This window comes from Phalacrocorax carbo, chromosome 7, assembly GCF_963921805.1.
Source record: "Phalacrocorax carbo chromosome 7, bPhaCar2.1, whole genome shotgun sequence".
Classification (NCBI taxonomy): Eukaryota; Metazoa; Chordata; class Aves; order Suliformes; family Phalacrocoracidae; genus Phalacrocorax; species Phalacrocorax carbo.
The window spans coordinates 55,215,222-55,238,797 of NC_087519.1; the positions used below are offsets into that span (position 1 = coordinate 55,215,222).

The following is a 23,576-nucleotide window of genomic DNA, read 5'->3' on the forward strand; positions in this document are numbered from 1 at the left end:
GACCTAACCTTCAGGTCAGCAACAACAGACTCAAACCTAAGGCTGCTCAGGACACTGCAAAACATTGGGACTACATACGAGTCTTGCAAGTAGATCCACAAAGACAGATGCAAACATTGCATACTGTCTCCGGGAAATTAATTCATTTTCCAGGATCAGGACCCAGCTTTGCCCATTTTTGCTTTGATAATGAGACAATATTTTGGCTGCTGATGTGCCAGAGTTTGGGGTCTGTTCTTTGTAAACCATCACCTCTCCTAGGCACCATAGCGAAGTGTTTACATTGGTTTGAAGCATCCACTGAGATGCATTAACCAACCCAAAAAGGGAACAAACAAACCTGTAACAAGTTTCCTCAAAGGCAACAGAATAAAAAAATATTTCTGCCTTCCTACAATTATTAACTGTTCTTCAGTTACTTAAAGTAAGACCCAGCTGGAGTGCATGTTTACATTGTACAGAAATGAAAACAAAGGAGAATAAAATCTAGTGTCTTGAGTATTTTTTTCTTCTCTTAAAAACATGGACATAATTAATCATTAAAGTGAGAATCTTGACCTTTGATTCAATGAAGTGCTAAAGCATATATTCAACTTCAACCACGAGCTGAAGGCCTAAGAATCATCAATTATTCAAAAGCTAAGAATGTGCCAAAGGGCCTTGCTGAGTAAGAATACTATGACACTGTTAGGCCCTAGTCCAGGTCAAGAGTGAGAGACAGATTACTACTTCTATTACAAACTTTTGGAGAATTTACCTTTCTCTATTTGAGTCATGGATTTCCTCTCTCCACAAATCCCTAGCAGAATCTGTAGGCTGAAATGCAGCCGAAGAGCTACTACTTAATGATTGCTCTACATTCATCATCTGGAGAATGCTGGGTATAGACATGTGTAAGAACAACACCAACACTCACAGTTCGGTGATGTATCCACTGACTGTGGCCATACTCCAGGGTTCCTCCCAGCTCCCGTGTCAGCTGACTTTTGTCAATATAGCCATGCAGATCAGAGACAGAATTTAACATGATGATCTGAAACAAATCCAAACACAATGGACTGAGAGAAATAACGAGCCCTTTCAATCATTGTTCCTAGGATCTGGGTTTGCCTTAAACATATATGTCCAAACTTCAGTTCCACCATAGGGAGTAAGTTCTCATTATGCATTTGTTCATGCAATGGCCACAGTAAATACCCACTAGAATTTGCCTTCTCAACATGTACGTGACCATTCTTGAACCAATCATAATTTGACCTCCTCTTGCTCCTTGCTAGGCTGAGGATGCAGTCATTTTGCATACGCATCAAGAGCAAAAGTATGCTATTTATAATGTTCACACAAACTTCAATCAAATAATTTCTACATTTTCTAGATAACTGTTATTTACAGAGAAATGGAGAAGTACGCAGGTTAGGCAGCTTCCTCAACACCAACCACTTGATCCAGGGAAGTGCTAAAATGAGACCACTGAAAATAAGATTTTCCTTTCAGTTGCATCATTTTTATGGCACTGTATGTCCACTGAGTTCACTGGCATTATTCCTTTTTAAACCATGATGAGAGAGAAAGGAGAGACAAACCTAAATCCATTTTCTTACTAAAAAGTGTCCTTACCACTAGGCCTGCGTAATGAAAGCAAAAGATCTGCATTCAGCTTCAGGTAAGGAGTATTACTTTTTGGCCACCACTGTAAATCCGGCAACACAAGTGGTTACACAAATAACATACACGTATTCAATGGTGGCTTGCTGTTCTAACAGCTAGAAAATACACCATTATTTCAGCAACAGAAAAACAAGATGTTGAGCACAAATGACTAGAAATTTTAAGCCTTACACTTTAATATATGTCAAATCTATTACTTTACTGTGCTGTTTAAAGAAAGGATAACTGCCTACACCTGTGAGCAGGCTCCAGGGGAGCATGGTAAGTACACTTGGCAAGCACTGTGGGCAATGAGATGAGAACAGATATATGGAGGCAAGAGAATGTATATTCTAGGCTGGTAGTGCTCTAAGAAAAGCCTTGAGAACAAACCTGAAGAGGTTTTTAGCTGATCTTTGTTACAGAATCATTCTAGAACAATTCAGGTTGGCAGGAACCTCAGGCCTCTAGTCCAACTTCTTTCTCAAAGCTGGGTCAGCTGTGAGATCAAACCAGGTTGCTCAGCGCTTTATCCACCTGGGTCTGAAAAACCTCCAGGGACTGAGACTGTACAACCTCTTTAGGCAGTCTGGTCCCCTGCCTGATTAGCTCTGTGGCGAAATTTTTTTCCATAAGTTTTTCCTTATATCAAGTTAGAACTGCCCTTGTTTCACTTTATGTCAGTTACATCTTGTCCTTCAGAGCATGCACAACTTGGCTGCATGCTCTCAGTAACCTGCTTGGAGGGACTGGAAAGCTGCTGTTATGCGATATTAACCCTCCCAAGCCTTCCATTCTCCAGGTTAGGCAAGCCCAGTTCCCTCAGCATCTCCTTACAGAGCACATGCTCCAAGCCCTGACCTTCTTAATGGCTCTCTGTTGAGCTGACTCCAGATTAATATTTTTCTTGTACTGGGGAACAAAAACTGAACAGGGTATTCTCAATGTGATCTAATGAGAACCAAGTAAAGGTGGATAATCGCTTGTCTCAATCTACTGGCTATTCTCCTGTTAATACTGTTAATGCAGGATGCTGATAGCTTCCTTTGCTGGAAAGGACCTGGGAACTTGGTAGACTGTACATAAGCCAGCAGTGTGCACTGGCAGCAGAGCTGCTCCCCAGACAGTCAGGCTGCAACCTGTATTGCTGTTAACAATACAACACTGTGATGCTGTTGGGAAGGAAGAACATGGGTTCTTCCTTCTTGAGAAAAGATGTCCTTCTGGAAGGAAGTCCTTCCCAGTTGCAGGACTTTGTATTTGTCCCTTTTGTATTTCATAATATGCTGGTCAGCCCATTCCTTAAGCTTATGTTCCAGTGGACCTGTCTTTGTGTCTACCAACTGCCCTTCCCAATTTAGGGTCATCTGCAAACTTGATGACGGTGAACCCTGTTGCCTCTTCCAGGTCATTGATAAGGTTGTTAAACAGGGCAGGTCCCAGCAGATATCACTGCACGACTCCTCTTGTTGCCCACCTCCAGGTAGAGTATGACCCATTAACCATTACCCTCTGAGCCTAATTATGCAAGTAATTTTTAAATCCATCTAGTTGTCCACTCATCCAGAATTTAACATCATAACTTGAATACAAGAATATTGTGGGAGACACATCTGGTCCCATGGACCTGTATAGGTTGAATATTCTCAAGTAGTCCCTGACTTAACTCTTTTTCACTTCCAGCAGTTTATCTTCTCCTTGAACCCTGCTTCTAAACACAGAGGCCAGGAGACTGTGTTGGTGAAGAAACTGAGGCAAAGAAAGCACAGAGTACCTCAGCCAAAGCTAAAGGGAAAGCTGTCCTCTGAATGTGTTACCAAACGCTGTTTTGTTATGATCAAAGCCAGGAAACTCAAAAACTAGATCATCCTGGAGTAGCCTCAGACTGGAATATGAAGTCTATGCACTACTCCTGTATTACAAATCACCTTTGAGAAAGTAAGCCTTAACTGCTTTGTAGCTCTTCCCCATCAGAGATGTTGCTGACAAGTTGGACACCTTTTGATAGTCCAAACTTCACTGAAACTACAGAGGAACACTATAATGCACTTTTCTTTTAGGAAGATGTTTGTTTTAACCTGATATACTCAGCATGAACCACAGAGCACAAGTCTTTGCCCCGCAGGCATCTCTGCAGGAGAAAGCTTAGGAGGGATCCGACACCCAGCTAAGAAATCAATCTTACTGAGCATTAGCATCTCCCATACTTCTTGCCAGACTGAACACAGCCATATTCAGTATGGTGGAGAATACAAGAGAGTAGCAGTTTAGAAGAGGAGGGCCTGTGTAAGCACATCAGTACGGAACACAGACCTGCGGTGGGGCTGCTTTATGATGGGTTAGACTATCTTAAAGAAGTCGCAGTCTACAATGGTCAAAGAAGCGTCTGCTATGGACAGATTATTCAGCCTTTTGTGTATGCTATGAAGATGCTTTAATTCCCTTCCCATGATGGGAGGTTCCTTAGGTAAATTGCTTGGTGTTCCTTTTGAATTCCCAGATTTTATCTCAAATGAACCCTAGTGTATCTCCAATATTTCTGTATCCTGCTCCTGGGTAATGATAGTTAATCAAATAACTATGCCAATAGAGATTTACCTCAGGAGGTTTTATTAACCACATTCATATGCCCATAATTCTTCTGGTTTAGGCTGGGGTAGAGTTAATTTCCTTCCCAGTAGCTAGTATGGGGTTATGTTTTGGATTTGTTCTGGAAACGTGTTGATAATACAGGGATATTTTTGTTACTGCTGAGCAGGGCTTACGCAGAGTCAAGGCCTTTTCTGCTCCTCACCCCACCAGTGTGTGGGCTAGGGGTGCACAAGAAGCTGGGAGGAGGCACAGCCAGGACACAGCTGACCCCAAGAAGCTGTCCAAGCTGTCCAAGAAGACACCAAACTAAACTCATATCTTGATTTTCCTGCCTGTAAGAAAGGTAAATTACTATTTAATACTTAATGCAGTGCTTGACCTCTGCCTAGAATTAACTTCTCTTCCAACTTTGATAGTTTCAAGTTGGATTTGAAATGCAATGCTGGCATCAAATAAATTTCTAAAAGTACAGAAAATGCTAGTCCTTGATGGAGTTGTCTATTCCCCTGCTGCAGTTGCTGGTACAACAGTTGCTATGGTAACAGATTGTGGCTTATTAAATATAGAAACATTCAATTTTCAGGGTGAAATAAAATTTAAATATTTTGTTTTGTAATCAAATATATTTTTTACAACAGTTTTGTATTTTCATTACAAAAAAACCACCCTTGCCAAACTACAATCAACGTTACAATTTAATCCACAATAGCCAAATGAATATTCATTATTCCTTTTCTGTATGCATTGTAATAAATGGGCTGCTGTCTCTTAATTCAGCAGAAGCACAAAGTGTCTTAAAACACCTGAACTTCAGACTTAGGTATTGAGAGAGCTGGAATTCAGTGGAGGAGAGCCATGGGGTTTTGCAAAACAATACAAAACCAAATGCAGAATCCAAAGCAATCATATGAAATTACTCCAGTAAAGTCATTGTGGAACATAGTATAAGTCTGTTCCAGGATGAAATACCATTAATAATCATCATTCAGGTTTATTTATAAAACACTTTGAAACCACATGCAAACATGCAGCTAGGAGCAACTCCCAGAAGAGCTCTCAGAATAATCTAAAACTTACACTCTTTTAGGACTGATAACCTTCTTCAAATCACATTCTCATGAACTCACAGCATACGCCAAGTGCATACAAAAAGAAGTAAAAAACAAACTTTGAATCTTGAGTGCATGGGGATCATAAAAGGCTTTAAGAATAGGCAGTGTTATGCAAGCACTTAACAGGGGCACTGTCAGATTGTCAGCAGTCCCATGGACAATTCATAAAACAGTGCAGAATTCAGCCCTAGCCTGCTCCGTAGTCCTAAGTAATTATGTTTATCACTGGAGTGAGAAGACCTACGTCTGCCTACATCAGGGGAAGAGCTCCACTGAGTCCCCCAGGGATCAATATTGGGCCCAATGTTATTCAATATCTTTATAAGTGACCTGGATAACGGGATCAAGTGTAGCCTGATGAAGTTTGCGGATGACACCAAATTGAGTGGGGAAGCAGACACTCCAGAAGGGAGAGATGGTGTGCAGGGAGATCTGGATAGGCTGGAGGAGTGGGCCAGCAAGAACCTTATGAAGTTCAACAAGGACAAGTGTGAGATCATGCACCTGGGAAAACATAATCTGGGAGTGCAGCAAAGGCTGGGATCCACCTGGCTGGAGAGCAGCTCTGTGGGAAGGGACCTGGGGGTCCTGGTGGACGGGAACCTCAACATGAGCGAACAGTGGCTGCTGCGGCCAAGAAGGCCAACAGGATGCTGGGTTGCTTCAAAAAGGGCATCACCAGCAGAGAGAAAGAAGTCATCATCCCGCTCTACTCAGCGCTTGTCAGGCCACACCTGGAGTACTGTGTGCAGTTCTGGTCCCCTCTATACAAAAAGGATGTGGACAGGCTGGAAGGGGTCCAGAGAAGGGCCACCAAGATGATCACAGGACTGGGAAGCTGCCATACGAGCATAGGCTGGGAGACCTGGGTTTATCCAGCCTTGAGAAAAGGAGGCTCAGAGGGGATCTCATCACCATGTACCAGTACTTAAGGGGTAGCTACAAAGAAGACGGAGACTCCCTTTTTACAAGGAGTCCCATGGAGAGGACAAGGGGGAATGGAGATACAAGTTGCTCCTGGGGAGATTCCAATTGGACATGAGAGGGAAAATTTTCACAGTGAGAACAGTCAACCATTGGAATCATCTCCCCAGGGAAGGGGTTGACTCAGCCACGTTGGACACCTTCAAGAGTCGTCTGGACAAGGTGCTGGGCCATCTTGTCTAGACTGTGCTCTTCCCAGAAAGGTTGGACTAGATGATCCCTGAGGTCCCTTCCAACCTGGGATTCTGGAAGATGTCAATACTTAAGAACCAAGTCACATTTTATAGTTGCACTGACCTTCCACGTGGGAACATGTCCATTAAATACTGTGAAGCATCCGCTGGTAATTAACTCTTTGGCATTACTGTTACACACACCATACAGACCAGCATCAAAGTCCCCAGCTGCCGCTTGCAATGAAATTGCAGATACTGGGTTATGAGAAATTGCTGACACTTAAGAACTGCAGACATGGAGATAATGAAAACACATAGACAAAAAAAAAAGCATGCTTACCGGTACCTTCATTTTAAAGTCATCTCGATAGAGTTTAATGCCAATGTCAGCTATTGTCCTTTGGATAAAGCGGGAGGGTCTGAGGACAAACACCAGCTGCAGGTTTCCTGGAAATGCTCCCTGCAAGAAATACAGAACTATTAGAAGGCACAACACTGCCTTACAGGAAGGCCAAGGGAATTTTCAGCCAAGCATTTCCTAAGGGGGGCAAAGCAGGTAGGACTTATTGAACCTTGCTCAATGCAGCTGCTAATAATATCAGCTGGCCCATTCAGCATGAGCCCATTGTCACAATCTCCAAAGACAACAGAAAGAGCAGCCATGGATTTTACTGTCCAGCCATACATTGCTTTCTGATACGGATTCAGCACAGAGCTCTAAAGTTTCTGCACTAGTGCCTTCCTCCCCCAGATCTGAACTGCACAAAGCCGTCTTTGCACTACCACACCATAGGTTTTCCCATTTTTTTGAGGTTGCCGCCACTAGAGGGCAAAACTTCCTACCTACAAAAACTGGCTACCCACCGTCAGACTTGGTGAAAGAAGCTGGTGGCACAGATAAATTCCCCAGGCTGACCTACTTTCTCACTCTGGAAAGGGCTTTTAATCTTTTTAACCTCACGTATTTTTACACACACAGAGGCACTCAACACATTCAGCAAACATGGCCCTGTCTGCAACACTCAGCCTACATCTTTCACGCACTCCTTTGAGCTCATCCAGCATAAAAGAACAATTTGTAGAACAGAGCAGCTAAAAAGAACTGAGAATGAAAAGCAATTCTGTCCAAATTCCTTGAAAGAACTTAAAGTTGTCTTGGTCATCCCTCCATCCTACACCTCTGTGTATAAGCACTTTCTCCTCACAGAGCACATGTTCCTGGTAATAGATGTATAAAACCAGCTGCTTTTATTAGCACTGAAAAGCAGCTCTAATAACTCTGCCTTTTGCAAATGAGATATAATAAGCTATTAAGAGTTTCTGACAGAGATCACCTACTACCATGGAAATACAAGCTCCTTGGCATCTGTTTACACACAGAACTGTATAGGTTGGAAAAGATCTTTAAGATCATTAAGTCCAACCATAAACCTAAAAACACTGCCTAGTCCACCACTAATCCATGTCCCTAAGCACCACATCTAAACATCTTTTAAATACGCCAATGGATGGTGACTCCCCCACCTCTCTGGGCAGCCTGTGCCAATGCTTGATCACTCTTTCAGCAAAGAAATTTTCCCTAATATCCAATCTAAACCTCCCCTGACGCAGCTTGAGGCTGTTTCCTCTCATCCTATCACTTGTTTCTCAGGGGAAGAGACCAGCCCCCCCCTCACTCCAGCCCCTCTCAGGCAGCTGCAGAGGGCGAGAAGGGCTCCCCTCAGCCCCCTCTTCTCCAGGCTAAACCCCCCCCAGCCCCCTCAGTCGCCCCCCAGCACACTTGTGCTCCAGACCCTGCCCCAGCCCCGCTGCCCTTCTCTGGACACGCTCCAGCACCTCAAGGTCGCTCTTGTCCTGAGGGGCCCAAACCTGAGCCCAGGATTTGGGGCTGGCCTCACCAGCATCTAGTACAGGGGGATTTCTGTGATAATCAGGCTGCATCATCACTCCTCAGTGCACAGAAGGGTACCTCTTTTATACTCTTCCTAGGAACCAACTCAAATTACTAGAATTTATATTGCAGTCAAAACAGAAAATAAGGAATATTTCCTAATTGACCCGTAAAGAAGGCTGTGTAATTTGTTACTGCAGCTTCCTCCCTCTCTTATTTAACACTCGTGAGCTTCAGGGCAGGGAAGAATCTGCATCCACAGCCAGAAAATAGGAGCTACAAATGAGCACATGAGACTGTCCTGTGCTGAAGGTTCTGCAGATAATCTTAATTTCTAGAAGATAATTTTTAAAAGCTAGCACTTACTGCTATCCGTGTCAGGGATGCCTTGACTGCACTCCATTTGTCCCGTCGTCTGTCTATGATGATGATGAATCCGATGCTGGCAGCCTCCAGACTGCAAAACAGATGAAATAAGTATGCTGGGTTACATGGAGATACACCGGTTCCAAGGAGTTGTACTGCAGCAAAACACAGTCTCCATCAGATCACCCTCTAAGCCCATTATGAAAATGCAACGGACAGTGGAAAGAATGAATATTTGGCAGAAATTCACATGAAAACGAAAGCCAGCAAATTTTTCCCTTTCTGGCATAAAGCTAGCAGCTTAAACAAAACATGAATATTTTATCTGCTAAATCTCAGGTTTACTCTGAGGTTACCATGCTACCCTGATGACAAATCTAGGTGATATTAATAGTTCAGGATCAGAAATTACACTGTGCTGTATTTAAGGCAAAAACCTCAGATATCGTTTTGTCTGCAAAATATTTCAAGTTATTAGACATCCCACTTCAGTCTTCATTCTCCGTGCACGCTGACATCTGACGGGGCACTTAGCTCCAGGGAGTCGGTATCTCCCTACTGCCACCACCTTGCCTGTGTACACAATGCCCCAGGAATTCTGATAGACAAAGCGGGAATTGAAGAGTTGTATCTTTCCAACCACAAACTGGTTCTAGGGTTACGAGTAATTCAAAAGTATCCTTTTCACATATTGGCTAGAATCACAGTTGCTGTTCCTTCTCAGTACTTCTCAAGGAGGATCTATGAGGCACTGATTTGATGCTCCACCCCATCTATGTAGACCTCATAAATATCCCATTCTCTCTCTCTCAAAAATCCCACTTTGGTGTGCAGGGCTTCAGTGGGACTGCTTTACTCTCTGCCTTCCAAGAGGGCTCAGACTTGGAGAGAAGTCATTCGACTTCTCTTGTAAGCACACACTGAGAAAAATCTCCACAAACTTCATTATAGCAGGATGGCTCAGTCATCTCTAGACAAACCAGAGGCAGGCAGAAAAAGTATACATGTCGTCACAATCACAGAACGTACTGCAATCGAACATCTAATTACAGCTTAAGATCAAGAGAAATTGCATAAAACATTTCCTCGATTCCTTTTCCATTGTTCATACAAGAAGCATCCCAGGAACACCATCTTCATGGGTTGTTTTGTGCAAACTCATGTCAGTAATCCACGAAAAGCACCAACAATACCAACTCTAGGCTTGTGCTGCAGCTTTGCGGCATCAAGAACAGCAACCTGGAAGCCAGATTGTGTTGTGCAAGAAGTGTTGTGCAAATCTGGGATGCCATGCAAGTGTTCCTAGTAGTTCATGCTGGTACTAGGAAAACTCGCTGAATTTCCCACTTCAATATTTTTTACAGCATTCCTCTGAGAATTACAAAGTTCAGTGGTTCAGTGACACTAGATGACCTTTCCTCTTAAGTAGTGCAACATGCACCTCTGTAGGCAGAGGACAGAAAACGTGTTTTCAGCAGTGCCTCTCAAGCACAGGAAGATAATTCATCAGTTCCTCCTTTGAGATATATGTACATATATGTAAGTATATGCATATACGTCAACAGCCCTACAAGTGTTTCAAGGGAAAATGCCCAGCATGGTATCTACGTGTTTGCTCTAGATGCTAGGAAAAAAGGGTTCAGAGGAAGGCAACAAAGACATTGTGTGTGTGTGTTGCACACTGTTACACAAAGGGTATGAGAAACTCAACACAAAAGTCTCAACCTGGGGGGTTCCTAACCTACCCAAAAATCTGCATTGGTTTTATCAAACTGCTGGTGCTGACTGGGACAAAAAATTGCTTTGGAAGTCTAGTAGGCATGAAAGGCCTGGGCAAATCAGCCTCAGCCTCCAGACCAGCAGGTAGCATCTCTGTTGACAGGGTGCCTGTCCTGCCTAACGAAGATACACAGGAGGAGGTCAGGCTTTTTCTCTCTGCCTTGACAACCAATGCTGCTGCATTATAGGTGAAGTGCCAGGAATTCTGGTTACATCTCAGACAGAGAAGGTTTGGGTAAATTTGCTGATAGTTTGGGAAATCAAAACAAGCACAAAGCCCTGCGTCATTTTCTTCCTTTGTTTTGTGATACGTGTCCAAAATGTTCTTTTTTGTTTAGTACTTTGCCAAGAAACATTTGGGTGACTACAGAAGGACACTGCTAGAAATTGTAGGGTTCAAATGCATTCAGGAGTCACAAGGAGAAGGAAAGGAAGGGTGGTTTTTGCTTCTCTGTTCCTATTTAATACCCCCAGCACAGCATCTCACTCCAGGCAAAAGGCTGGGGTGGTGCAAACTGCCACTCAGCATCAGAGCTGCATCCACCCTGGGCACAGTGGTCTGCCAATCCCTGTGCCAACAACAGCCCCAGTTACCCTGTTTACTGCAGATGAACCTGGAAATCACAAGCTCCCAATCCTCCGGTTTGCCCCAAAAGGCAAAAAAGCCATTGAGAAGCTGTCAAATAGAAACACGCTCTAAAAACCAGACTGGTGTGGGTTCCGCCCAGTTCCCTGGCCTAGGAGGCAGGAGACGATCCAGTCAACACTGACTGCTGTGTGACCATCCAGTCCACAGAAAACTGGCTTGTTAAAGACAGGATGATACTCATTAACAGATACTTAAAAACTCTCCTATATACCATCCACCAGTTCAGACTAATCCAGAATAAAGTTTTTAAACATTTGATACTGATAATACTAACAGCTGTCACAATCCAGTGCTCCTAAAAACAGTCCCAGCACCCTTGCTGGCCTCTTGTTAAAGCACAGACTCAGGCATGCTCTGGCCCCATACTGGTCAAGGTCATCTCTTCTATTCGCGATTCTTCAAAAGACCAGAGAAATGAGTTATCACAAGATGCGTGTGATTACTTAGGTTCCTTTGCTCTTGCAGGGAACAGGATTTGATCCAAATATCTAGTTAACCAGAACAAATACAAAAAAAATGTTTGTTGTGCCTAATTATTCCAAGAGAACAATGTTACAATTCAACATCCATGTTGCTTACAGTGTGTTACTGAAATTGACTTAAAAATTACACAATCTGAAGAAGGAGGAAAATAGTGGGGAAAGAAGATGAGAAAACCACATGCTGCTAAGAAGCAAAGCAGCTGAGCAGAGCACAAAAGAAAATATGGGAGAATATCTACATCACTCAAAATCACTCTGGCAGGCTACACAAAGGCAAGCAGCAAAGAAACCATTCGGATGCACCTCTGTAAATCTTGGCTGCTACAGCTTGATGGATGCAGCACAACAAGGGTCTAGGCAAGAGAGGTACCTTTGAAAACAGAAAACTCAAAATGGGCCTGTAACCCTGACGCAAAGCTAGACCTCATCCTTCTGCAACGTTACTCCCTGCTTTTCACCTTGATGTTCAATTGTCTTCACTGAGATAAGCCAATGGTATTTGTGTGTCTTTTATAATTATTTTTTTTACTAGATAGGGATGATATAAGACCTAAATTTAACAAGGGAAACAGAGAGAGTGTCAGCAAGTGATCCTATTTCATTCAGCAAGCTGAAAGGAAAGGCCATACCAAGGTCTGAATATCATTTGGCACTAAGGGATGCATGCAGGCAAAGAGCCGTGGGAAGAAGCTTGGCCAAGATGGCAGCATCAGCACAAGTGGATTTACAGCTGAGAAACCCCACCCGTACATATCCAGAGGAAGGGAGTTTGTTTAAAAACAAACACACACACGCTCTATCAATGTTTTCTCGGTGTCGGTACTGTATAATACCTCTACCCTGATACGGAAATGCATTGGGGTTTCTCCAGTTCTCTGAAAAGAGGGATCTGAAGACAACCCTGCACAGCAGATAAACATCAAGCTTACCTCCAAATCAGATTCTGGCATATTTCACTAGATCTACAGATGTCTGGCAAAGAGGTTCCCTTTTCCTGAATGCAATGTGTGCAATCACCAGAGCTGTTCCATCCTCAGCTCTGAATTCAGGTTAGCCCTTCAACACTGATTTGAAGAGGCCACGAGATGTCAAACTTCCTGACCTCTTCTGGAAGGAGAGCAGGGCACCTGTTTATCAAAGTAGTTGATCCATGTCAATTGGAAGAGAAGGAAATTCTGGCCATAGAATAAAGCGAGTAAAAAAGGGCTTTCTGGCCCTGTCTATTGCAAGTGTGCAAGCAGAGAGGTATGCGTGTGCATACACCATGCTACTCAACGTTTGTGGATGTGTATGTATGTAGACCCCTTTGGTGGAGCACTTTCGTAAGCAGGTGTTGAACCAGAGGGAAAACTAATCAGATTACAAAAGGCTCACCAGGCTGATCTTCCATCCTGGAGAGCAGTTCAGTTCGTGTTTTAAAGCTCACAAGTGCAAGGTTTCCTTACAGCCCACCCCAAAGTACTGTGGTATGCCACAGCTGGTAAAGCAAATTTGCTCAGCGATGTCAAAGACAAGTGCATGCCTGTGCATCTGAATAACAACATCTGCTGTCTATCTTTATCTTTTCAATGTTTTGTCATATGGGCACAGAAGATCAATCATTCCAGAGGGACTTAGAAAGTTACTAACTCACTGAATGATGTCATCTGCAATCATAGATCTTATCTCCACAATTAGCATGAGCCTAGTTCTACAGGATACGCAGAAACAGTACAGAAGACAGATATTCTCTCTACATTTTCCTAAGAAATTATGCTGATTTCTCCAGTTCACTGAGCTATGAACAAGCAAGTATTTTCCATGATAAAGAGGGTGAACTGCTTTTCAAACTATACTTCATCTTACCTGATTCATGGCATACGCTTTGTAACTCCACAAGAGTTACTATTCTCTTCTCTCAGTCACTTTCTTTGATACCTGAACACCTTCCTTGAGAATTAAAATAAAAGTTGAACTATTAGCAGTGAAATAATATGTACAGGAACACTGTACTAATACACACAGTAGTATGCAGTACAGCAGTGCTGATGAAGTCACAAATGCAGTCCCTTCACTGAGATGTATCACAGAGCCACTCTTTGTGCATGGAGCAGCCACCTGCAGATTAACAAAGCTGTGCTGCACCCAAACAGGTCCACTACTTATGCCACATTAAGATTGTACTTCATATAATTATGTCATAAACCACACAACCAAAGCTTGCTGCTCAGGTTCTTCCTCTTCTAAATTAATACCTTTATCCCTCACCATCTACATAAAGTGTGGCAAGTTCCAAATAGTGACTCAAGAAATGCAGTCAGTCTTTCTAAAAACACTGCAACAAAGACTAGCAAACACCCTGGAAAACTCACATGCCTACAGTGGGATCTATGATTGAACGTAAGAGTCAAACCAATGTGCTGGTATGCAGAAAATATAGGTTCAAACCTGAGCCTGTACTGACCTTGAACAAGTCATTTAAATCAAACGGAATAGTCACTTAACACAAGTTTTGGTGAGCCTGTCTGCAGTGCAAGATATTACTTACAGATAGCTTATAATCTGTAAAATAGGCATATTGCAGCTCTCCTGTTACAAAGTTTTGAAACTTAATTCATCATTCTTTGCACATTGATCCAGGATTCCTCAGAGGAAGAGAAAACACAAAACTGAAACAGATTCAAAGCAAAGGTTCATCTAGCCCAATACCTGTCTCCAGTGTTGGTAGGTAGTGGATACTGAGGCAAAAGCAGAAGGAAAGTGATAAGGACAATCTTCCTTTTGGTATCTTCTCCCAAGTGCCAGCATTATGGAACATACGGATTTCCTCAACCAGAGTTTGCATCTGAGCCATTGTATTCAGGTGCCATTGATGGAGATATCCTTCATGAGTTTGGCTATTTCTTTTTTTAATCCATCTGTACTTTTGGCTCTCACACAGGCTGAAGAAGCATACAGCATTTCTGCCTATCATGTTGACAATGTAACATGCTAGTTCCCCAACATGTGACAGCATTACTGGGAATCACCCACCAGCATAACATATACAAAGAACTGGAAAACTAGTTTTGTGTTTTTCTCAGCTACTATTGCTGTTTTATTAACCCTGAAGCTGGTATCCTCCCAGTCCTGAAGCTAGCAAAGAAAAACATGACAGAATTTCTTCTGGCAGAACAAAAGCCCTACAGAGCAGAGTGAAACAATGAAGCTGTTAAGTTCACAGTGTGTGGTTTCTCTCAGCTTGCTTTGGCAACTCGCTATGGGGAATACATGTAGGTGGAGCTGGAAAACTTCTTACTCAAACTTGAGGGAGGCACGTTTTCCCCTCATCATCCTCTAAGCACCTTTATACACAAGACCCCAGGAAATAATAAATCCCTGCTGTGCTTCTAACTAGCACAAACAGCCATGGTCCAGAGACAGGATCAGGGGACTGAAAAAATATTAAGCTCTTTTTTTGGATAAACAAAAAGTAATTCAGCAGCTGTGCCTTAGTGCATTTCCTCTGTGCTGTGGATATGAGTTTGTTTCACTATCCTTGCACAGCTGCAGGCAACCAACAAGGAAAGCATCCTAGCTGCGGAGCAATCTCCCAATAAACAATGCTTCAGAAAACACATGGTGCTTGACAGAACCCTGTCAACAGGGCACCTAGCTTGCTTGCTCAGAAAATAGAAAGCTTGCACAGAAAGATGCACTCAAAGAATAGGCAGTAACAGGACCTGCGTAAGTTTGGCTCCTTCCAGATGCAACCCTTCCCTTGGTACATACAGTGCCACTGAGAGTTTTCACGAATGGCCCCTCTTAGCTCCCTTTTGATCTATCTTTATTGCTGCTCTTCAGATCCACACCCCCTCCTATCCAGTTCAAGCCCTGAACAGAAAACCTGTCCTACGTGAACCTTACTTACCCACGCAAATGATGTATGTGGTTCCTAGGACCTCCTGGACATGGGAAAGTTTCATACTGACTGGATGAATGCAGAGTTACTGGTACATCCTGGTAGCACCACTAAAAGCAGCAAGCCACTGAGGAAGAAAAACTCTCTAGGAAATCAACAGGCATTTGTGCTTATCCTCACCTGGGAATGCTGGTTAGATATGTGACCACGTTCAGAAAATCTTCATCAGGTATGTCACTGAATCCCGCAAATTCTGGAAATGTTATAATGGGTGCCCCATCCTTCCCTCTTCCTCCTGCAAAAGAGAGGTTGTAAAGATTAGAGAGTGATTTTATGCCTTTAGACAGACTGGTCAGTACTCAAATGGGAAGCACTGGCATATCCCTTACTGAAAAGCACCCAGATCCAGCTTCCCATTTGATATTATAACTCACTGTAGTTTCATTACCTGAGTTTACTCCAGCTGAGATTCTAGCCTCTGTTGTTTGTTCTTGGCTTTTTCGTGAACCTTCTGCATAATTCTGATCAAGTGCTTTCTAGGGTTCTTTGTTTTCCATTTCTAAGTAATTTCTTGTGATTATATTACACATTTCCCTATGTATAGGTACAGCACTCTCTGATTCCTTCTAGACAGTAAAGGAAATGAATAGAGCATACAACCTTTGAATACACATATATAAGCCACGACAGGCCTAGGACCAATCCAGTCTTAGGTCTTCCCTTAACAAAAAAAACTGCTCAAAGTGCATGGAGTATTTAATCAATGAGTTTTGCTCTTGTCTTGCTTATTTGCATCAAACCTCCATTTAATAGGACAGGAAGGTCATAGCAGCAAGGTCAAGAACAGTTCCTATCTGAAGTACCCCCTGATCCAAACAGGAGCATTCAAACTCTGGTAGCTACGGGAAGCATGGAGCCAGTCCCTTATAACCCAGCAGCCTTCACACTTCTCCTGACACAACGCTCAGCTCTAGATGTTGTAGTACACAGCACAAACCCTTGTTACTTGCAGGACCAATCCTAACTTGGTTCTGCTAATAAATCTGGGCATCACTCAAACCACACATAAGTTAACAGGAGTTTTCTCACCAACTTGGACTCAGAGCCAAGAGCAGACTAATGAGGCAGTAGCTCATAAAGGAATACAATGCAACAAAGCTCTTGGTACCAGTACCTTATTGCTTAGTGCTGCTTAGGGCATTAAGGACATGCTTTTCCTTGAGTCTTTCTCCTTCCTCTGCAATCTGTGTGTAAGCCTATTTTTTGCACTAGGCTGAGGAATCCTCTACAAACCCAATACTGAACCTAGGCCTGCAGTACACACAGTTTTCCTAGTCATTTGTCACCCACAGAGGATCCCTGTCCAAGGAACAGCCATGCTCTGGGTTTCCCTTAGTGAAGGGTAAGCTGTGAAAGGGAGACAGAAAATTACCTTCCTGAAGGAAAAATAGCCAATAGATTATCCTATTAGGAGGATGGGACAAAACAGACTCGGGGAAAAAATATGAGTCCTCATTCCTCAGAAGTACCCTCTAAATCCCCGTAAATGATACCAGGCTGCTCCCATACACCATTGCCCTTCCCTGCTCATAATCACAGCTGATGCCACAAACCTACTCCTGTTTTGGTGGTCATTGCAAAGACATGCTCCAGTAATTCCTAGCTGTTTCTCTGTCAGTCCCTTGCTAGTCCTGATCCTGCCTCTGCCCACCTCTACCAGGCTCAGTTGGATTATTTAAGGTCCCTTCCATGCTGTCTAGCCATGGAGAGGTGGAACACTGAGGAACACAATGCTTGCATAAAGTAAAAGTGAGAGCTCTAAAAAAATAGGAATTCTGAACAAGGAAACCCTTTTCCTTCTTGACATCTGGTGATGTGGTGGCTTTGTCAGGACACTACATTTAGACACTTTTTTCCTTTCTGAAGGTTGATTATTGCTTTAATTACATCTGAAAATGACTCAGTTGTGTCAGATCATCCACTAAACTCACTCTGCTAGGGAGAAAACAGGCCTACAGAGATTCAAAAAGCTTTCAGCCAAAATGCAAAGAAGGAATACTATCATTCACACTGCACTGAATTGGATTTCAAATGCTGAGCAGAGCCACAGCCTCCACATTGACCTCCACATTGGCCTAGGTTTAAGGCCAAATGCTGATGCATGGCAGCTTGATCTCAGGCCACTCTAGCTGCACTATCTGCAGTCAGCAGTGACACAGACTATGCTGTCGTGCAAATTTAGTTAGACTTTCCCCAGACTGTTTGCTGCACTCTAGGGACGAGGAACTCCAGCCAGCAGATACTCAGGATGGTTTGTTACAGATTCTTAGTGACATCTTCTGGAAACAAACAGTAACACCAGGAAAATGAAATTGTAAGCTCGTCTGCTCTGTCTCTTCTTGCAGAGTTCAATGAATGCCAAAGTATTTCATAGATGGTATCTTGTACCATCACACGGTTCCTAGGCACCACACTTTCCAGTTCACATACTTCAGATATGCAAGATACTCTAAACGGGGAAGATGTAGTAAGCTGGAATATTTTGGTTTAAAGCAGCTGTTTTGCCCCTGGAGATTAAGAAAAGATTCCTCTGGATCTCCTTCAACACCTGGTAGTTTACCTGCAGTTATACTCAAGATTCATTTCAACTACAAGTTTCAGATGGCACTTCTAATGCTCCTGCTGGCCAGGGTCTCTGTGCCCCTTTTATCTTCTCTTTCTCTTGCATCCACATTCACACATGTGGACTTTCTTCTTCTGGGCTCTTTTCCCCAAGCCAGATGAGGCAAGCTGATGACACAATGTATGTATGTGGGTGTCTATTTTTGTCACAGGATCTTCTCCTGTAAAAAGCTATCCAAGTCATGAATGTAAGCAGACTGAACACTGACTTCCTCCCTTCACCACTGGCAACAAATCTAAAACGACACTTAGGAGCAGCTTCAGACTGCTTATTCAGCCAAGAGCCCAGAGCTCCTTCCCTTTGACTAGGCCACACACCCTTAACAGCTCTTGGGTTCCATCTCATTCTCCAAGGTGAAGGTAGCATTTCCTGCTGCAACCAAAACAGAAGAATGCTCAAAAGGCTCTGAGGTTTAGATTGGATATTAGGAAAAATGTCTTCACTGCAAGAGTGGTCAGACGTTGGCACAGGCTGCCCAGAGAGGTGGTCGAGTCACCATCCCCGGGGGTATTTAAAAGACGTGTAGACGTGGTACTTCAGGACATGATTTAGGAGACATGGTAGTGTTGGGTTGACTGCTAGACTGGATGATCCTAGAGGTCTTTTCCAACCTTAATGATTCTATGAATACAGCTATACTTCAGACAGGGAAATACACAAGGAAACCCTCAGCTCCTGCCATACCATGAAATTAGGGTGAAGTCTGAGGGAGTTTTGCAATCCGAAATTGTTAAGCACTACGACAAGGAGAGAGCAGGAATGTCTGAAGTGTTGGGTGACAAGTAATAACACAAATATACTAGGAATGGGAGTTCCTGCCCATATTTGAACCTTAAGTAGTAGCTGAATTACAAGGGAAAACAATCCATATCCATTTATCCATATAGCTAGCAAGGTAACAGAAGCAGATATTAAGGGATATAAGGGAAGCTGCTTACATACCAAGGGTGTCTGGAAAACGCCCTCCCCTGGAATAGAGAGCAGTTCCATACACCTAGATGTTAATGCAAATTTTTTTCCTGACACTAAACCAAGATTCACTGCAGTATGCAAATTTCTGCAGAATGTGAATTGACAAGCTGCAGCCTGTTTTTTTTTCTGGGCCATCAATCTTGTTTTCTAGGGAGTTGCCACTAGGTCTCTTCCAGTCCTTGAAATACTTTAACTGACTACTCAAAGTCTTGGAAGGGCAGCAAGCACAAATGAAAAATTAACAGGGACAGCCTTCAGTCAGTTCCACAGCCATAAGGTCTAAGTGCACAGAATTTGGCCCCAAGGACTCTCTCTCTATACAGTCCTTGCACTTGCTGGGAATGCACATAACCCCTCCATGCTCCTGGGCATCACTTGTGAAAAGAGTGTAATTGCTGAACAAAGAATTTTACAATCCATCTTAAGTAAGGTGGACAGGGGAAGAACAAGCTCCAGCAGCTCCACGGAAGGTCAAAAGGAAAAAATAATCCTCAAGTAAAAAATAGAAAGACATTTTAAGTAGACAGTGAGGGTAGGAGGAGGGACACAGAAAAGAAGCGCTGAACAGAGCAAGCCACATGAACAGAGCACAAAGCTGAGAAGGCTACATTACATCTACCTGAGGCATGTCTGCTCTATTTAGCAATATCTGAGCAGCAAGATAAGGGGGCCCAAGGACTGCCAGAAGCAAAGGAGGTTGACAGAAAGCCAGAGCAACATGAGGCACAAGCTGAGCTAAAGAGCCCCATGAGAGAAGCAAGCAATAACTTGAGTTTAGTGCAGTCAGAAGGAGAAACAAAGATAGACTGAAAAATAGATACCAGGAGCATGGCCATGCCTGGCAGGTGTCTTCATACAATGCATGGGCCTCTGTCTCACTGACTTGCAGCTCCTCCAGGCGCCATTAGATGCCACTCTGCAGCCCTCTTCAAGCAACCCAGCCACCTCCAACACCTTCTGGCAGCTCCAAATGCAGGTGCCGGCTGAGGGAAAGAGCAGCTGGTGGTAGTGGCTCTTGCAAGCAGCAGCCCCAAGAGTTGGAGGTTCAGCTGGCAGGAGGGGAGGTTCAGGGCCATCATCTGGCTGAACTAACGTTAGGCTCATTCCTGACCCTGCTTTAGGGGAGCCAGGCCATCCCGCTGGCAGTCTCCCATGGGTCACTGCTCCTCAGTCAGACTCCAGGCTGCTCTGTCACAGCTAGCCCCAGAGTTTTGCCTGCAGAGGAAACTCAACCAGATTTCTGTCTACAATCTCCTGATGCAGACCTGAGCTCCCCTCCCAGATAGCACCCACAAACACCATACGTGCTACTACCCTGATTCTGCTCCATCAGTTTCCTTCAGGAGGAAGGAAACTTTCTGAAACTTTCTCCTTTCTGCTCTCTAGCTCTGCAGATAGCAACCTGCCTTGCATCCAACCCAAACTCACCGTGTCAAAGTTATGGGCCCACTGCTGCTTGGGGAAGGGCATTCTGATTAAAGATCTTGATGTATGATCAGAGGTAAATTAGAAGGAAGCAGTCAAATCCTTTGCATTCAGGGTCACACACAGAGGTGCATCAAACTCAACAACTTGGAGCACAAATGAGACAGACAACATCAGGAATTGGAGGAGCAGAAGGCTGGACCACCTGGAAAAAGGCAAAACTTAAGAGGAAAAGATTACAGTCAGCTTGACCTTCTGCCTGGTTTGCCACTCAGAATGTCAGCATCCTTTTCCTCCTCTTCCTGGGCACTTTCCCCTATTTTCCACCTGGCTTCTTGCTCAACTTTTGCTCTTCTGTGGCCCGAGGGCAAAAGAACAGGAAAAACCCGAGTGACACAACAGAAGTACAAAGTGAATGGGAAAGGGAAGGGAAAGAAAAGTAGGAGAGATGGCACACAAGCTGCATCGAGATAGTACAAGGCATAGTAATGGGACCATCGCTCGCTCTTGTGTGTGCCAATTCCCCAAGTCCCAGGACACAAAGCAGCATTCAGTTGCTCCTGTTAGGTAGACCTTCCAGCTGCCAATGCAGCCCAGCTAGCTGTTGCAGTGAAGATGGGGCCAGAATTCAGCCATGGAAACAAAACAGCTGAAGAATTTGAGGGAGAAGTATGCATGGGGGAGAACGGGATATGGCAGCAGAGAAAATTTAATTTTGCTTTGCAGTGCAAAGGGTGTGACTGACAAATGACGTGTGAGTGCTGAATTCTGACAGCTCTTACAGCTGAAGTTGCATGTTGGTATGACTGATGTAACACCAGCAAGCAATCACAACTGCAGGACAAGTTCCTGGATACGATGGGGATCCTAGGAAATCTCCCACTCCCCTGTTCTAGCCCACCTATTGCCTCTTGTCCAGGGTTTAGACAATCAGGGGCTACAATGAAGTCCTACTCCATAGCCAGCAGCTCTTCTTGTAACACCAATAGCATCATTTGTAAAGTAGCGTCTAACTAGAGCTTACCAAAGATGATGAATCCCTTGGGGAAAAAAAACAAACCAAACCAAACCAGACTACAGGCAGAAGAAGTTCCAAAAGTTTGTCTGCAAGTTTACTGCGCACACCTCGCCAGCCTGCCACAGACACAAACTCATCAGTTAGTACTGGAAAGCTTTCTTTCAATTTTGCTGACACGTTCAGGCTAACTGCTTGGGTCTGCCCACATGCAGAGAGCTCCCTTAGTACCTGAGTACAATTCATCTCCTTGGGTCAGATAGCTGAAGTGATATCTTGTCTGAAGTTTCACTGCCTTGGTCAGGTTTTGCTTTTTCCGTGCTCTGCTGGTTTTGTTTTCCATGTTTATTAAGGGTTGTGAATGCTGAATTTCTCATTGAAGTTAAATCATGCTCACGCTTCCTGGGTCTACATTTTTACACAAGCTCTAAACTGTCCTTTTGGCAAGGTCAGGCCAGGTTTTCCAAAAGCCCCAGTTTAAACAGGAAGCAGATGGCTAAACACCCTCCAGGCTTTGGAAATTAAATAAACTGGCTTCAGAGTCCGTTACCACTTTCAGATATAGTCTCCCATCCGCTGAAGTCCATTGACTCAACAGGAGCAGAACACAAAGAAAATTAATCTCTGCTAATACACTTTGTGACAGTTTGTCTAATAAATTTGTGATTTAGTAACAGGATCCATTATTGCTGCAAATGGCAGATTGGGCTCTTTGACAGTGTAATTACAGATAAGAACAGGTTGTGAAGCTGCAGATAAAAAGGCAGGGGGTGGTAGTAGTTCCAAGAGCAGATTGGTATAGTGGCTTATTTGTCAGCAGGGCAGGAACAGTATTTTACCATTGGTTCTCCATTCTCCAGTAAAAACTGGTGTGTGTTAGAATAGCCAGGTTTTCAGTACTACCTTTGTGATCTAGTTCCCTTCACAGCTGCAGAAAACACCCAAACATAGCTGTGCAATCCTATGTTGTCACAGCTGTAGTCCCATAATTGGGGGTTCAGCTTTCAGCGAAAGGGAAGAGGCAGTAGTGGTTTCAAAACTCGAATTTAACCACAAGAACCAGTACTCCCACCAGATCTCATGAGCTAAGCAAGTCTAGATCAGCACATGGAAAAAGAGATGACTAAATTAGAACTACATGATTAACGACATTGTCACATTACACCGCAGTCTTTTCCATGACCACAGCAGACCAGGGAAGGCTTTGGAGAGTTTCCCAGTTCTTGGCATGGACAGTACAGTCTTGGTTAGTCTGGTAGCTACAGGGCCAGGACAAACAGGAGGCTGTTAGTATCTAACACATTCGTTATAACTAGACCCTAACACAATCAAACACCAAACTCATTAGGCTTGTTACATAATTCCTGTCATCTGCTCAGACACTGCAAGACAGTCAGATCCTCTTCTAAGCAATTTGCACACAGCAATAGTAAAGTGTTTCTAGTGAGCACATCCTGAGAAAACAAAGAGCCTTTGACTTTAATCATTCTACTCTTTCTTTCCTCCATTACTGCAAGGAAATATTATGGTTTCACTGTATCTGCCTCAGCCACCAGCTGTTAATAAAAAGCTGATATTAACCAAATAAATATTCGTTTATAATAAACTCTGCAACAGTCAGTTACTTTCATTATCACTGGACAAAAGGATTTGGAGTCCACAGGACTGAACAGGAGAGCTCAACAAAGCTAGAGGCTGCGGAGTAGCACAAACCAGACTCACTGCTAACACCCTCTGAGCTCTGCATGTGAATGCATGGAAGAGGTGGCTAGCTGCCCTCTGGAGGCTGCAGCCTACAGAGTGAAAAAAATGACCCCAACTAGTATAAATCAGCATATATCATTTTTACCCAGTTGTTCAGAAAAACATATTATACGCCCAAAACACTCTACAAGTAAGTTGAGAATGTCTTTTACTGCTCAC

General features: G+C 43.6%; 1 protein-coding gene across 8 annotated transcripts in view; it reads right to left on the reverse strand.

The window, feature by feature from the left end:
• Positions 1-23,576, reverse strand: part of MCF2L2 (MCF.2 cell line derived transforming sequence-like 2) — a 194,232-nt gene that overhangs the window by 118,480 nt on the left and 52,176 nt on the right. For 6 of the 8 annotated variants that reach the window (XM_064458078.1, XM_064458079.1, XM_064458076.1 and 3 more), the window contains 4 exons: positions 15,739-15,853; positions 8,769-8,859; positions 6,852-6,971; positions 917-1,033 (listed from right to left, as the gene is read on the reverse strand). In XM_064458078.1, the coding sequence (XP_064314148.1) occupies positions 917-1,033; positions 6,852-6,971; positions 8,769-8,859; positions 15,739-15,853 (443 nt within the window). The remainder of the gene's footprint in view (positions 1-916; positions 1,034-6,851; positions 6,972-8,768; positions 8,860-15,738; positions 15,854-23,576) is intronic. The other 2 variants (XM_064458077.1, XM_064458081.1) reach the window with 2 other exon arrangements.